At 37.0% G+C, this 17,465-nt stretch overlaps 1 protein-coding gene across 2 annotated transcripts; it reads right to left on the bottom strand.

Moving 5' to 3' along the window:
* Positions 1 to 100: 100 nt before the first annotated feature.
* Positions 101 to 17,286, bottom strand: calhm1b (calcium homeostasis modulator 1b). Of its 2 annotated transcripts, XM_006630820.3 has the most exons (5): positions 17,075 to 17,286; positions 16,490 to 16,568; positions 13,486 to 13,741; positions 12,056 to 12,364; positions 101 to 2,598 (listed from the first exon to the last, which is right to left on the bottom strand). In XM_006630820.3, exons 2-5 carry the CDS (start codon positions 16,546 to 16,548, stop codon positions 2,113 to 2,115), a joined length of 1,110 nt encoding a protein of 369 aa, XP_006630883.2. In that variant the 5' UTR covers positions 16,549 to 16,568; positions 17,075 to 17,286; the 3' UTR covers positions 101 to 2,112. The 2 variants fall into 2 exon arrangements, with proteins under 2 accessions (XP_006630883.2, XP_006630882.2); XM_006630819.3 differs by lacking the exons at positions 12,056 to 12,364; positions 13,486 to 13,741; positions 16,490 to 16,568; positions 17,075 to 17,286 and adding exons at positions 7,004 to 7,939; positions 8,031 to 8,368.
* Between the last annotated feature and the right edge of the window lie 179 nt (positions 17,287 to 17,465).

Raw genomic sequence — 17,465 nt, forward strand, 5'->3', positions numbered from 1 at the left:
ACTCCATTCATTCACTTCAATAATAATCTGTACTCACGGAATGCGTCATTTGTCATGAAGGAAGATTATTCATGAAAAAACTTCAGGAAGTAACATAACATAATAATAACATCATCACTTTATTAACCCTATACAATTTCTTGCATTAGGAATTTGTATTTTCGCAAACCCCAGCTTGCTCTCCATGAGACACACAGACACACAGATAGGGAGAGAGCCTGCCCAGAGCGCAGGGTCAGCCATTGTACAGCGGCCCCTGGAGCAGCTGGAGTTAAGAGCCTTGCTCAGGGGCCCAACAGAGTAGTAAAATAGATCAGATCTTTCTGTAGTGTTGTTATTTTTTATTTTATTAAATAATTGTGTTTTGTAACATAAACGCTGTCTTAACATTATCACTAGGTAGGGAGAGGTTGCATTTTCCAAATAGAAAGCACTTTGAAAAGTACTAATAAAATATTTATTACATGCAAAACATACTGTATCACTTAATTATTCCTTCATTAAAACTTAAAAATGTCAAAGGTACACGTTGCATACCTTATGTTTTCTATCACATGAAACCTGCACACTGAAAAACAAGGCACTAGAAGATTTTCTTTCATCTAGAAAGCTGAAACAAAGATTTTCCATACAAATGATTTTGGAAGAGGACTGTCTGACTTTCATATCACAACAAATAAATTACATAAATTAAGAAATATACATGCCCGAGATGCAAAACAAAATCTTACCAAAATAATAAGGAATACTAAACTGTTCTTCATGGTTCTTCGTGAAAAATGCAACAGCTTACTTAAAAATGAACATCTTTGGGTGACTCTTTTCCTATAGAGAATGCAGATCCTAATAGGATATTCCCCATCACCTCCAAAAACTCTTGGCACATACCATCTTTTTATACAATAGAACATGAGAAGACTGGGACCTGGGCTCTTAGTTTTAAACCCCATCCTGTAGTACATTCTCATAAAGAAAAGAACTGAAGTATAGCATTGACGTTAGAGAGGGACAGATATTAAGAAAACAATTAAATTAAAACATGTATTTATTCTTAATATACTGAGAGGCATTAAAGGGCAAATGCTTCTCAGTATACAGTATGTACAGCACACTGTCAGTAGTGTTCGACATGCAGTTTCTCAAATGAGTTCTCTATTGGATTCTCGTGTTTACTGCCTTTGTTGGTTTAAGATCTGAAACATATGGTCTAGAATAGAGAAAAGGTGTGACCATTTTCTACATTTCTATTGCATTGCATAATATAATGTAATATAATAACAATTCTCAGATATAATCTATAAATACAAAATCATGGAAACTGAAAACCAATAATAATAGTATGATTTTAAAAAAGTATCTTAAGAATAACTATAAAGGTGGCTAAGAAGGATTATAAGGCAGTTAGGCTCATGGGTATACCTGTATATCTATAGAAGTGAGTGGAGGACATTAATGATTACGTATGGTTTCCTATACTTGCAGTCTCAGTCCTGGTATTAAAGAGCATCAGAATACAATGTAAAAGACAATTCATCAGCCCCAACCTCTACAAATACATTTAAATATTAAAGACATCTTAACACTATTTTTGTCCCTAGTTTATACATACATACATATTTTCCTCTATAAATTCAGTCCATAGGACTAGCGATGTTTCCCAATTACTTTTCTTGACCTTCAATGTCTGTAATTTCTTAAGAAAGTAATGGAGAGTGAACCGTATTTCTTCCTTGGCGAGAATTATTATATACAGTATATAGTGAAAATGGTAACCTACTTGTGTATCATGTCTTATTCAGTTTTGTATCTTTTGGTTCAGTGTTGTATTATTATATTATTGCCATGATAATGCGTCCTTGTCATCCACGGGAAGCTGTTTTTCAATTATTGGTGGCTTTCAGATCTACAAAGCAGTCAGTGTTTGCACTGGAAACAACCACATTTATTCTTTGTCTGTCTGCTGTGCTGGGACACAGAGGACAAATTACATCTGGCATCTAAGACGCAGTGCCAAGACCTGCCATGCTGAAATCCTCCCAGTAAAGGGGCTTTCTGCATCTGGGCCTATACCTGTGCCTAGTCTATACTGTACTGGACCTGCCCTGGGCACATTCACACCTTGCTGTAGTAAGTCACCCATTCTTTCTTTGGCGAGAAGGGTTCATTTGTGTGGTTCAACTCCGCGTGGCCGTTGGCATTTCCGTTCTGGCATTCTTTTTTCAGGTTGAGAGGAGGCTTGCAGGTGTGCCAGTTCCTCAGCACTTTGTTCATCTCATCCTGGGCTCTGATGCCCAGGAGTTTGTCCTGTTCGCTTTCGTTTTTATCGTCGTTGCCGTTGTCCTCGTCGTCGTATTTACAGTTGTGGCCATGGAACTGGCGCATCTCGCCGCTTATGCTCTCAAAGTACTGCTGGATGCACACTTTGGCGAAGCTCTTGGCGTGCTCCGTGCAGGTCTCGTCAAACATTTTGCGCTCAATGTCAATGTAGTGAGACCAGTACTTGGTCTTCAGGAAGGCAGCCTGGGTGAAACAGGGTCGAATTGCCCTCACCATGAAAGCCAGTAAGGTGATCATCAGCAAAAAGATCCAGCCGAAAGCCTGGAAATAGGAGATAGATGTTTTAGAGCACATCTTGGAATAGCAGAAGCGTGAAAACAATTTACAGGCATTTAGAGTTAGAACCTTTAAAGGATGATTAACAGGTCTTTCAGAATTCATTACCAGGGCATTTGCCTGGCTCACTTAAACGATATTATAAACCAAAACAAAATCACATATTTGCTCATTTTTAATTCTGAAAGATCCTTCCCCACCGAATGTGATTTTAAATGAATAAACTACTGTATACCAGAAGAGTGAAATGCATCAGAGCAGAAAGTATCTCTATTTTAAAATTTGTCAAGGGTTTTTGAAAACATGTAATACTCAGTTTAAAAATAAAATTTGACTTTCTTCTTGAAACACAGGCAGCAGACTTATCACTTCATTCATTTAACATGAACGAACGAACAAATGAACGAAATCCCTTTCCCCTCTTCAATATGCATGCAATTCTGTACAGAAACCACCAGGGGGAAATATACTTATTATAAGTGAATCAGATATTTACTTTAGAGAATGATTTTTCTAAAATAAAAACTAGAACCAAAACACTACAAATTGGCTGTTCAAGGCCTGAAATAGGTCTATGTAATGTAAAGGCAGCCAGAATGGACGGCTGGTTCAGTTTAGTCCAGTTCACACCAAATATTGTACAAGTCATATTGTCCTGTGCAAATTGTATTGAACTTCTCTGTCCAGCCAGCGTTTCCTGTTTCCAAAACAAAATGAGATGACTGGACAGTGGAGATGGCAGGGGTGTACTGATTTCATGGGAAATAAGACAAGGATTAGGAATGGGCTCACCAGCTTTGATTCTTGGTATCCAAGTGTGTTTATATTTCTGGATACAAAATAAATATTTCCTTTGTAATCATTGTATCAATATCAGAGACCTTGAACTTTATTCTTGCATGCCATAAACCCCTTAGCCCCAACAATTATGTTGCTACAACAAAAACAAACTACAGTTATTAGGCAAAATCTAAATCTACTGTATACTGAACATCTTAGATTTACATACTGTACTATACATTGTAGGTTCACCAGCAAAGAATAGCTGTCACTGTGTATATCTTGCTTGTACAGTGTATATAACTTACCCACACCAACACAATACACTAACATTTTAGTCTATTATAATGTATTTATTACAATAATAGAATCATTTTACTAAAATTCATAAAAATTCAGATATCTGAGTATATATCTGGAAAAATTCAGATATTTTTCTTGTTTACTGCAGGTGTCAACAGATTCTAAGTATGAATAAGTGAATAGTAGTATAACAGCTCTTCTTGCCTCCAAATTTATAGTTTGGTCTAATGCTAAGCTGACTGATAGCTTTTAACTATTACTATGCTTAATGAAACATTATAAAAAAGCCATTGTTATCTATTCATGTAGTACATTGTGATAGATTAGTGTCATTTTCATTTTTAAATTTAAAAATGAAATATCCCCAAAACTGGATCTGAATTATCAAGGTTTTTGGACCAAAGATCCGCGTTCATTCACATAGCATAGATTTTTTAAACACTTCAAACAACCTTTTTTAAAGATGAGAAAAAAAGTATTTACAGAACTGGTCATTAATTGAAAGTGACTGCAGCAAAGTCTCTCTGTTCTCATATAATATTATATAATAAAGACAAAACGCACCATTCGCATTTCTGCAAAGCCTTGAACTCCAGTTGAACCATGTAAATTATGTACAAATTACATACAGATTTGCATACACAGGATTTCTGTTCCCCATTTATGAACATCTGTGCTTCTGAGCACTTGACTACAGTATTTGCACCCAATTATTTCACAGTAAATGAAATGAACTGTTTGTTTGAACTGTATTTTAACCTTTTTTTGGAAACATGAAACACTGACTGGACAGCAAACAACAGGTTCAATTCTCTTACAAGAGATTCTAAGGGCCACAGGCAATTAGTTTACTATACGCAGTATTATGGCCTTCACTGAGTGGTATTTCGATTTTAAGGCAAAACAAAGCAGCTTGGGTAATCACAGGCAAACTGGGGATTTAAACCACACAAACCAGTTGTTTCCAACTGGGCAATACCAACTCCAGCATGCAATAATGCATGATGATCTTAAAAGATAAAGTCAGATTAGTACTATGTGCATAATGCAGAAGTCAGGAAACTGAATTCTCCTATCTCTTTGCTTTCAGCCATACAGAGAGCAGAGCTGGGATGACAAGTGAGAGGCAGTCCTTCAGCCCCTCTGGTTCGGAATCCCAGGATGTCATCCTGGCGTTTCATGTTGGAAGTCTAGGTATTGAGTTCATCCCCATGTCTGGGTAGACGGTTCCACTAGTGTTTTTTTTATATGGTGACCAAAGTATACAAAGTATTTCAACCAGGCCTAACTAACTAATTCTACATTTCTGTCAATATAGCATCTAACATTTTGTTTTATTTTATGGCTCCTGTGTGTCAACATCTAATACCAAAGTCTTTTTATAAGTCGCCTTTTCTGTGTCTCCTATTTTGTAATTAGTTTATGTTTTTACTACCTACTTGTCCATATTAAATTTCATCTGCCAGGTGTTTTCCCAGTCTTGAATTTCACCAAAATCCTTTTAAATTTAATTAGTTGCTTTTGCAGTGTTTGCTAAATTAGAAAAAAAATCTGCACACTTGATTACTTTACTAAATATATCAAAATCATTTGCATCCATATAAATTAGGAAAAGCAGTGCTCCAAGTACACATCTCTATGATACTCTAATAAATACATCACCCCAATTTGAACATTCACCCCTTATCTGCAATCTGTTTTCTGTTTAGTAACCAAATTACAATCCAAAAGGATGCATTACCCTTTAATAGGAAACTTTATCAGACTTTCTGAAACTCTTACTGTGATTTTAATAATCTAATATAATTGTATTTTATTTAATTTTTACCTTTTGTATTTGGTGCTTGGTTTTATTATTTAAAAATATTAACGTGCCAATGTGAAAGTAAGAAGTAATAAGTAGACAAAAAATGTCTGGATATACATATGAAAATGTAAAATTCAAATGAAGCAAAGATTTTTACAAATTGCACAATGTATTACTAAGTCTGTAGTTATGATTCAGTGTGATATTTTGATCCTCATGTTCTGAAGAAGACATAACTCCTTTAGAACTGGTTCAGAGAATGTTCACAGACCTAAAAGAACGTCCTACGCTGATTGATATACATGATTCAAGTATTAAAACACCCCAAAATATAACTGACAAATACACTAATGGAAAGTGTATTCAGAACTGAGAAGAGAAGGAACTTATTTACAGTGCACAAAAAGCCATGGAACTCTGACTCATCAAAGCCGATGCTCTGACTTCCTTCAAGGAAGCAAAGATGAGATGTTCGGATCAATTAGCTACTACAAGCCAAACAAGTATGATAATCCAAATACAGTAGCTTGTCTGGTTTGTAACCTTTATTAGTGTATGTCCCTGTGCTTTTGTAGCCATACACACAGTTGTCAAGTGGTAAAAGCAGAATCTCCAAATACTGAAGCCACAAATCCCGGACTGGCTCTAATTGCTTTGGTCCATACAGTAGCCACATAGATTTACCACTTTTAGGGGCATCTGTCTGTGTGAGGGTTGCATGACCTCCCTTGTGTTTGTGTAGACTTTCTCAAGCTGTTCGATTTTTTTCCCACCTCCCAAAACATGAAGGTGAGGTTTGATGGGTCACTCTTAAATTGTCCCTTTCCAGAGGGGTTTCAAGGGTATTGGACACTTTGGGAGAGTTGGTCCCTGTTCAGTCAGTACTTGCTTTGGGGTTTAAAAGGGGCCAATGGCCTCCTCTCATGTGTAGCCTTATTGATGTGCTGATTTTATATTGTCCTTAATGCACAGTAAACCATTACTACAGAACAACATGGATTTTATCTGTGTAAATGTAGCAGGATTTGTATACGGTTTCATGGCCTCCTTTTGTTACAAGAGCCTGGACATCAATACAGTTCTCACATTTCAGAATTATTAACTCTTTGGACATGTCTCTCCAAATTACAGGTTCAGACAACAAAATAATGTCATTACTCATTATGTTATTTCCATACATGCTATCATGGAGAAGTGATGTGTTTTAATAACTGTAACTGTGTTATCAAACGAACTGATTTCATAACGTAACCAGGTAATTTGTCTTTCTTTAGGACAAATGCGGACAACTTCAAACTGCATTGCTAAGTAAACATTCCAATAGTTCTCAAACCACAACACGCAATCAGTGTAGTGAAAGTCCATAAGCAGCCAAAGCCCAAGGCAACAATTTTGTGATGCCGTGAAATTTCCAGTTTAATGATTACAAAAACATATTAATTATAAGTGATTTCGAATAACGGTATATTCCTAAATAGTGTGATGAAAAGCTTGGTTTACCTGTGAAATACAGCGAAGATACCTCTCCGCTGCTTCGCGGGAAATCACTGCGCCTCCGTTAAATATCTCCTTACAGGGGATTTTGGCTAGTAATCTTTGGAGCTCGTATTCGGAGAGCCCGTGGTCGCTGACGTTTCCGAATTTTTCTAACTCCAAATTGATGCTAAAAGCACAGAGGAAACTCTTCCCGTCCATCAGAGTCACAGATATCCACACAGCCGGAGCGATTAAGGAGCGCTGAGTCATGGAACAGAACATGTAGCGCAGCACCGCTGGATCTTTTCTCCGCTGCCCCGTCGGCCGCTTCCACTCCTCCGCCAGCATGGACACGTTATTGTTCAACACAAATCCAATTAGAAAAAGTATGATTGGCGGAAGAAGGAGAATCCCAATCCCGTACGCATAGTTGTACTCTGGTAAACAGGGGCAGTTAAACTCAAAAGCTGTGTATAATTGCGCACTGGCCAGTGCCATAATCCCACAGATGCCATTCATAAAAGATTCCTGGTTAGACTGCAAAAACTGGAACATCATACGGAATTTATCCATTTTGTTCGGATTTGTTTTTCTTCAAATGATCGCGAAATATATATATACGTCGGTTACAATAGCTAGCTATGTAAATATATTATATGTGCGTTCCAAAATATATAATATATAATATTTATTATCATATAATATTTTTAGCACCACATTAGAAATTAAGCTTAATAACGTTTCTGGTGATATTTACAAGTCTGAATTTTAGAGGTATATTTGTAAAAACAAAAAAGCTAAGAATTATAATAGTTTTGTTACTTCTTGCTTCCAATCTTAAAATTTTATATATCGGTGCTGTTTCAAAGATTTTAATGCTCTGGTTTCTAAAACTGTATTGATTAAATTGTTCAGGTTTATAATTATTTCCTGTTAAGTACTATTTGGTTTCCCGTAGCTCTGGAAAAAAAACGAGAGATATGAGTCATTCATGGATACATTTCTTTACAGCTTAATAATATTTTACGTACCAGCAGATAACAAATCTCACCTATTTTATGCTTGTCTACCACTCAATAATGAGAGGCACAGCGAAGCAGTGATCCAGATGTTACCTTCGGATCTATCCTTTTATATGACTTCTTTTTTGTAGAATAGTCCTGGCAACCATATAGACTACTTGTAGAAACAATAAACTACTTAGGAAATCCATAATATTTTTATTAATTTGACTTTTGTAAGCCAATTTGTCAAGTGTTCTCTGAGTTCGCTTTGATTCTGTGCAGTTCCAGGTGTCATTCGTTTATTTTTCTTTCCACAAAAATAGGCAAGACATAATGATGATAGATGGCACACCTTCGGAAAACACTTAAAAGCACCTGACCTCGCACATCGCTCCTCCCTCTGAAATCTACAGTACTGTACATTATGTGCTATTTTACCATTCACAAGTCCCCGCGGTTTAGTAAGTGTTCTGATGACAATGTGTGCTGTATGTAGCCTTAGACAGAAAACTAGCGCCCCATACTGTTTTAAATGTATATTTTATCACACGCAATCTAAAATCATCAGGTTGCAGATTACCCTAACAGCTGATAGAAGAGCTACACGTACTGTATGGTTAGAATGCTTCAAAAATATCGTTACTGATTAGAATCAGTACATAGTCATAATTAATAATTATTCTTTATTATCAGGAGACCAAACAAATGAAGGTGTCCGGATTTGCTCCCGAACGAAAGCACATGCATTGTGAGGGACAAAGTGAACGATCAGAGTGAATTATCGTGCAGGTTGGCAGCCATATCAGATTTTTCACAAAATACTGGGGTTTATCAAAAACATTCTGAGAATCTTAATAAAGTGCTCAAAAGATTTTCAAAGATCTGAAAAGTCACACGCACTATTACCTCATGTCAAAGATTAGAATTATTATTACACAGTTCACATCATATTGGAATATTATTATATATTGGGAATGTCAAACAGATCTGTTAGTTTTATGTTATCACAGAGGGTCATTTTATACAGTTTATATTTTATAAAATAATATATTATTCTATTTAAACAATTTTCTTTTGTATTTAGGATGGATAATTCCATTGACTTAAAAGTGTGATTCATCTAGATCTGGGTGACTCACAGGACAGTCTTCCATCTTTTCAATGAAAGAATCTCAGCTTTACCTAATTTTTTTAAACTGGGCGTGCTTGTGGTACATCCTACACAGTTGTTCCTTGGAGTTAGAAATCAGTACTTCAGTTCGAATTGACTGTGGCAATATTTAATCATCCAGCAATTGTTGTGTATACAATGAAACTTGAGCCATACACGCCTGCTGTTCTTTCATTGTTGTGCCTGCTTTACTTTTTCGACAAAACCCATAAATCAGTGTTCCAAAGAGTCTTAGATATCTCCTAATGTATTGATACTGTACATGATGAATATCTAGTACACGTAAGATACATACTGTATGAACTAATTCCATACACTGACTTATACTGTACCATACTCTAGATCAAGACACAACAGATTAAATCCATGACCCAAGCAAAAGACTGTAATTGTACTGTACATGTGTAATTGTAATTGTACATACAGCCACATTGAAAACTAGCATTTGGTGAGCAGATATTCCCATGTTTTTTAATACAAAATGTGTCAGTTTTAGAAAAAAAAATAGTTTTCTTTTTGAGGGTATAAAAAAACCCAACAGGATGGCATTTCACATGTATTTTGAAAATGTTTTACGGATAAGATAAAAATTACCTTTTATTTGAGATATTTATTTGAGCTTTGTGATATTTTCATGCAATTATGTGGTGCTTTTCCTCCAGAAGTATCTCATATTTCATAGAGGTGGAGACTCATCTTGTCAAACAGTACACAGTATCACCCACGCAGGTGGGTATGCACCAGCAGATTTTAGCACACCAGACCAGATGGGCAACTGTCTTCTCAAAGTGACGTTATTTCGTGAAGAAACAAAGCTGTGATATCAGAGGAGAAATATGCCGTGATCACCCACCTGCATTTTAGTTGTATCTACCCAATGTATTTAAACACAATGACAACTCCATTTTGCCTGAATATTGAGTCTACAATTGTATACATTGGAATGTGATGTTTCGTGTCTGTTGAGATTCTTGTGATCTCCGTTTCTAGGACTCTTACTGCATTTAAAATGTGGATTCCTAGCACATGAGCTGTCAAAAGGAATGAAGATTTGTATGCTATCTGTATGTTCTTAAAAGTGAATTAAAACTTTAGCAATGCAGACAATTCATAATTCCTTATTGGATACATAAATATGAGATGGCAAAACGTCATAATAGACCCAGTATTTATGGCAAACTATTTCCATTTATTTTCAGAAAGGTATTTACTTTCTTCCCTTTTCAGCATTGAATAAACTTTTACTGTTCTATTTCAATTTTGTTTTACCACTTGTAAACACAAAATCTATTTTAGTGTGATTTATAGTGTTTTCTATTATAAGCTATAAAAATGTTAATGCTGACAATCATTTTTATAGATTTTAACCAAAAATAGTTCTTCAATACGAACAAATTAATGTATGCCAGTTAATGAGTTTTTACAGTTTATAGTTTGCCAAGGAACGGTACATGAACAATTTTCCCCTGAAGAAAGAATTACTTGTTACCTCTCTGTAGACACTTTTAATGATGAGATATTGAGTTGTTCATTCTAGAAAAAATGCTGGCTCCCTTATTTGCAAACTTGTTGTCTCTCTAGATTGGAGAAGTGGACAGCGAATAAGCTATGCAAAATGAGGTAAGCAAAATCACAGAACATACAAATGAACTCAGTCGAAGCCAAATAAAGTTTGCTCTGCTGAGGCAGACATAAATTTCAGAGAACTGTGATCCTAGAAAGAGATCTTATAAAATAGTGTACGATATGTACAATATAACTGCATAGTTGGACTGAATAGGTTTTGTACACAGATCATCACGAAGTCCTATGATAAGAAGCACTCAGTCACATTACACTGGAAACTAAAAATGTCAATTTTAGAAGAGTTTAGAGCTTTTTGGCTATTATATTACTGTTCTCCCTAAAACACAAAACTATGACAGTACTCAGAGATGCCATGATTTCAAAGATCACAGTGTCCTAAGAAACCATATGAATGCCTGCTGTATCAAATGCTTACTAATCTTATACTGTATCTAACAGTAGTGCTACTGCATTACAAAAGACAACATGGAAACTGCTTCTTTCTCCAGACTATATTAAATCCATGGTAATGAGACCACACATTGTTTCATATTAACCTAACTGTCAGATGGATTTCAGATGCTAATTTTAAAGCTGCTAAAAAAAGCCATCCCATTGAGCTGTAGTACTGACTGACGTGCCTCTACTCCACATCAGGTTTCATTCTTTATTGGATATTAGATGTATGGACGGGACAGGAGCACTGCATGTTTACATGGTGTGACCATCAGCTCCATTAATCCTTTGAAGTGCTGCAGCTTCTTTAAAAATGTACTTGTTGTGACTCTCTGTTATTACTTCGCCTTTCAAGTAGCAGTAGCATTTACTGCTGTCTGCATCAGGCAAGAAGTTCACAGCTTCAACTTCACAACTCTGTCTACACATCTGGCTTTGTGTCCTGTTTGGATCTTTGAAATACTTTTGTGCCATCATCAATATCCTGTTTTTAAGTTTTGCTTTCTGAGAGTATTGCCACACTGGATGGCTAGTCAAGCTGGTGCCACTTTCCTAAGAACCAATTTCCACACCTCCCAAGTACTTCCACAGCCCAGTTTTGAATGCAGAATGTACTGTATTAGCACTACTACATGTACTGAATTGAGTGAATCAGAGTAATGATTAGTCTCTTTACACAGTCCTTTTGGTTTGGAACAATAACAAGTCCAGGTCTTGGCATTAGCTTACAGGAAAATACACATATCTAAAAGCACAAAACTAGACCTCAGAAGTTTGTGCATTTCCCTTGGCATCTTCACAAGTGAGGCCATTCCTGGAGCGGGTGGTGATCTTGGTCACATCCAGCTCAGGTTTGCTGAAGTACCAGGTCTCCAGTACCTTGTTCACCTCCTTTTGCTTTGTGACGCCGTGCAAGTAGTCCTCCTCGTCCTCATCTTTGCTGATGGGACGCGGCGGCAGACCAGCCTGAGCTTCGTCGCTCATGTTTTCGAAGAACTGGATGACGCACTGGCGGGCGAATTCGCGGGCATGCAGGCAGCAGGTCTCGTCGAAGAGTTTCTGCTCCATGTCCAGGTAGTTGCTCCAGTAGCGTGTCTGCAGGAAGGTGGCGTGGTCAAAGCAGGGCTTGATGGTGCGGGCCACTGCCCCCAGAACGATGAGGATGAGCAGTATACTCCAGCCGAAGGCCTGCAGGGAAGAGGACAAGAGAGCTCTCCTCTGCATGAAAGGCGTAACTAAGAAGGAGCAACCAATTCACCCACAGTCACTGGAAGCTTATGCGTGTTGGGGATTATTTTTAACACCAAAAACAAAACAAACATTCTTCTGCACTCCTGAGACTTCTTATTTTTATTCAAGCAAAAAAACAACAAACAATATTATGATTAAATATTTAAATATATAACAGGATGTGAAACAAGTAAAAAAAGAAAATAAACACCAGAATGTTGTTGTCCTAAATGTATTTATGGTACAAACTCATGCTACTACAATGGAGAACTGTGGTAGTGAAGCCTTTATTGAGCTATATTAAAGTTAAGGGTATAAGAAATTCCTATCAGTTCCTAAAGGACATAATGCAAGATACTATCGTTCTTGTTAGAACTGCATGTTTGTATTCCCTAACCATACACATAGTTTGTTTAGGTAATAGAGCAATGTCTTGATTCATGTGAGCTGATAGCTAGTTAAAACAGCAAATTCACAATTGTCAATGGTAAGTATATGATTAACATAAGTGATGGTAATGATAGCATATGGCAAACCTCACACATCTGTAGGACTTAAAGAATATGTTATACACAAGGTGTTTACTACAAAGATGACTTTTAATGGGGACTTCATGACAGACAGCCTGTCAGTTCTTTTATATATAGCAAGTAGAAAAAAAAATTCAGCTCTTCATCTACCTTCTCTTTTCGTAAATACATTTGGCTTTAAACTCTAGAGTAAACTGGGACACGAAGCAGAGCTAAAATCAAATCCATTACACAGACCAAGGAGATTACAGGTGTATTTTTAAAATGTACTGTTGTATGTTATTGAACAGTGTTTCTGCCAAATTGTTCATTAATACTTAATTGTATTTCAAAAGCTTAGTAACTGGAATTGGTCCTCAGCCTTATTTTCACAATGGATGGCAGAAGAAGCATGTCTTTATTTTAACATAGGAAGGACAACTACTTATGTTATATCAATTTCAAATGTGGTTCTGCAACTTAACGCATTTATGGCACTTAAATTTCATAGTGTGAGTCAAGGTAAGATAGCCAATAGCCTCTGTAGGACGGCTAAAGAACTTTGCTCACCTGTGACCAGCAGCGCAGGTAGCGGGACACAGCCTTGCGAAACGTGTTGTCCTGGAAAATAACATCTTCTTTGCACGGCACCTTGGCTAAAATGCGGATGACATCCAGACCTGTGTTGTTGGGCATGCCTGAGAAGTGCTTGGGGTCCACGCTGATGCTAAAGGCACAGACAAAGCATTTCCCATCCAGGAGCGTGACTAGTATCCACACCATGGGGGCAAGCATGGCTCTCTGCATCATGGCCGAAAACATGAACCTGCAAAAGCAGCACATCAACATCTCCCATGATGTCTGGGGTCACAGGCACAGAATGCAGTTTTAGAAATATTACGGATGAATTCAATCAACCTGTTTGAGGGTTCTGTTTTATACCTAGACAGCTGAAAGCTGCAATTCATGGGAAGAAGCAAAGGTGTTTCCAACCTGAATTAAGAACCAGTGCTGTTTGTCAGGAGAACAGTGCAACATGTCTGAAAGGTGGCCAGCGGTTTTAATATTTTTTTAGAAGAGTAGGGGTGATGATGATTTTTTAGGAAGCAGATTTAACTGAAAAGAATGGCTGAAACAAAGCCTTGGAGCTCAGAGGTTGTAATGTGCAATGCATTTATTTCACTGATGTTTTTCATAGAGCCATCCTTATCGGTATCAATTGTATAGAAGTAGCTGTTTTGCTTCCCATTCTGTATTTTTACAAATGTTAGAGAGGAGTTCTTTAGAAAGTAGGATTGGCAATTGGCAGTATTTGTTTCAGAGCACGTTGTGTGATTGGTGCCACCTGAACTTTGAAAATGAGAGAGTACACCATTATCACAAAGAGCTTTAATTGTCATATTAGATCTACTGTATGCTGGCATTACTGGCCATCTCAATTCCTCCTCACTCTTCTACTGTTCAGTCACTAAGAAGTTATGCATGTTTACTGGAGGACCTCCCTTTTAACTGCACTGACAACACATGCAGCCCCAGTAGTGAAAAAGTAGCTTTTAGAATTATTTAAACTAACTTGTAAACACATAGAATAAATATCTGGACTTTCAACAAACCCATTACTTAACAGTCCTGAAAGTTCCCCCCATTTTTAAAAACACACAACACATTGAGGATTACCTTGTTAATCTGAATATTTCCTTTCCATGATGGTGTCATTCTTACATATTAGATTTCATTTATGCTTGATTTTCTGCAGCATATTTTGGTCACAGACCTAGACAAATCATGACTCCCTTTGTACAGTTGAAAAGTAACATAAATACGTAAGGATCTAAAGAAAATACTTAAGATTCAATTTCATCTGTACAGTTAACAGATGAACACACCATATTAGATCATCCCACCCCCCTTCAATTAAAAAAGCAATAACCTACTGTACATTTTTACCATATTAAAGTACACTCTACCATGCATAGGAATAAAAACCAATGCAGCAGAAAATAGATAATTATCATACCATGACTAATGAGTGAAGACAATCCATATTGAAAGACTACAGAGCAAGAGAATGAATCACCTGGGCACATAATGATTATTAATGGTGCCTCAGTTTTTCTTAATTGCCCTGAAAAATGCAAGGGTTTCGAGCCACCAACTGCTGAAAGAGCTTCCCAGGGTGACTCGGACAAGCAAATTATTCTTAAGTGCAAGACTCACTACAGTATTCAAGAACATAAACAAGGTTGTTATTCTTTATACTGTTCTTAAAATCTACTAGATTCTGTCTAATTTAATTAATTGAGATGTTCTTTGTTGAGAGTTTGGTAGAATCTAATCAATGTTTATTTAATGTTGTACTTGAAGGGCAGCACAACCACATGTTAGTTAGGACTGCTGCCTCAGTTCTTGGGTTCAGTTCTAGACTGGGGTGCTTTCAAGTTGTTTATCTGGGTGCTCTAGTCTCTTCCCACCCTCATGCCCTCCCCAATGCAGATTTACATAACCACCTTAATAACTAATGTGTGATATCAATAAGGAATTAAAAGCAGTGGTTAAGGGCAACAGATTCACAGCGGATTAATTGAAACATGTCCATTGATAGGTGCAAAGATTGATTTAAGATTGGGTCAATTGATTTAGGTTATTATAGTCTGTTTCACTTGAACTTTGCCCCTCTGTCATCATATGGCAGGTGACTACAGTAACTAATAAAGAGATGTAACTAGAATTTAGTACATCTCTCCAGTGATAGAGAATAATTCACACCATAAATGATTCATTCTTGTTGTATGAGTTACATAATATGGATGCAACTGAGAAGGAATGAATGGTAAGGCTTCTTGATTCAGAAATAATGTGAAAGATTACAGGTGAAAGTTCTTCCATACTTTTCTGCACCAGAGACATGCAACTCCAGCTTTGGAAGGTCACTGTGCAAGCAGGTCTTACAGGTTTCCAGTACCTAAACCTTTATATACAGTTTCCAGTACCTAAAGAACTGGGCAAATGTGTTCAATTGGTCCAGTATAAGCCACACAATTAGATCAGTTACCATCTTAGGTTAAATGAAACCTTACAGACTCCGCAGTCCTCCAGGAATTCTTGTGCATTTCTACTATAGACATAAACTGAAGCTCAGGGACTTACCAGGCCCCATTTTGAGATTCTAAATAATATAATGATACAAAAAAATAAATGGTAGTCATTTCAATCTTCAACCAGCATCTGCATTATTTCAGAATATTAGATTGTACAGTATGGGTCTATTTTATATACGTATGTACAGAATATACTGTACAGTATAGACTAAAGAACAAATACATCACGATTTGCATCTTTTTTGGTGAAGGGACTTGAATAAAAACTGAAAATGGCGATTTCCTTCTGCATATCCCGAATCAGTAGACTACAGACTCAGCACGTTTATATCACCGCAGACGTGCAGCTTCTCCTACTGTAAAGATCAACGAATCTGCTCCTGTATTTATACAATTCTGAGCGGAGAATGTCGGAAGCAGAGAGATGCAGAGAGATGAGATATCTTACAGTTCGCAAAGTAAAAGGTTGCGCTTACTTGACAATAGCGGGGCTTTTCGACCTCCTGCCGACGGGTCTCGCCCACTCTTCCATCATGACACCTGTATGTCGATTTACTAGGACCCCCAAGAAAAATAGTATTATAGGCGGGACGAACATGACTCCCATTGCGTAGATTTTGTTGTACTGTGGCAGACAGGGGCAGTTGAAGTCGAAGGTGGTGTACAACTTCACACTGACCAAGGCCAGTATAACACAGATTCCATTGGAAATTGATTCCGAATTAGACTGAAAATATTGCAAAACAAGTTTGAGACGATCCATAGGTGTTTCGGCAGTTGAGGATGATACAGTAGAGAATGAGGTTGAAAAGAAATATTACGAGATAAATACTGGTAAATGTCTTCAGAGGCTGTTGCACTCGAGCTCTTTTTTGAGTTTATTATTTTTAGTTCTAGGCTATTTTTCTTGCTTTTTATTATTAAGCTAACACTTTAAGATGCCGAGATATAAAAACTTAATTATTCAGTGTAAAACACGTTAAAATAGAAATATATTATATCCTAGAGTTTGTAAAGAAACACTTTTAAAAAAATCTAGCTGGGTTTTGATGTTACTGTACCGTAAACGGAGACTTCTTCAGTACAATGTCAGCTTAACGTTCGAACAACAGGTTCCTCTGAAAAGGGTTCGTCGGCAGAATTGTGACGGATAGGTTTGCGCAATTAACCTCAATTACTAGTCTTTTCTGATTTTATTTCAAATTAAGCTTTAACGAGGACTTCCGAAGTGTCAATGCACCAGACAAATCTCAGCTAAAGCGCACCAGCTGTGTGAAGCGCCACCCAAATTCCTCCCATTCACTGGATTACCTGCTGCTCAAAAAAGCATATCAATACAAGGATCAACAAACTGAGATTTCCATTTCATTGTGAAGTTCACTCTTCCTGAACTCAGTCGGATACATTTTGCACGCCTTTGTCTGGAAAGTGCAATGTCATCTTGCGCGTTTC

Source organism: Lepisosteus oculatus, chromosome 4 (genome assembly GCF_040954835.1).
Source record: "Lepisosteus oculatus isolate fLepOcu1 chromosome 4, fLepOcu1.hap2, whole genome shotgun sequence".
NCBI classification, from domain to species: domain Eukaryota; kingdom Metazoa; phylum Chordata; class Actinopteri; order Semionotiformes; family Lepisosteidae; genus Lepisosteus; species Lepisosteus oculatus.

Coding starts and splice junctions, on each gene's coding strand:
- calhm1b (XM_006630820.3), bottom strand. CDS start 16,548: ATGATGGAAGAGTGGGCGAGACCCGTCGGCAGGAGGTCGAAAAGCCCC. Junction 13,742..16,489: donor AAAAGCCCCGCTATTGTCAA/GTAAGCGCAACC, acceptor CTGCTTTTGCAG/GTTCATGTTTTCGGCCATGA. Junction 2,599..12,055: donor AGCAAAAGGAGGTGAACAAG/GTACTGGAGACC, acceptor TCCTATTTCCAG/GCTTTCGGCTGGATCTTTTT.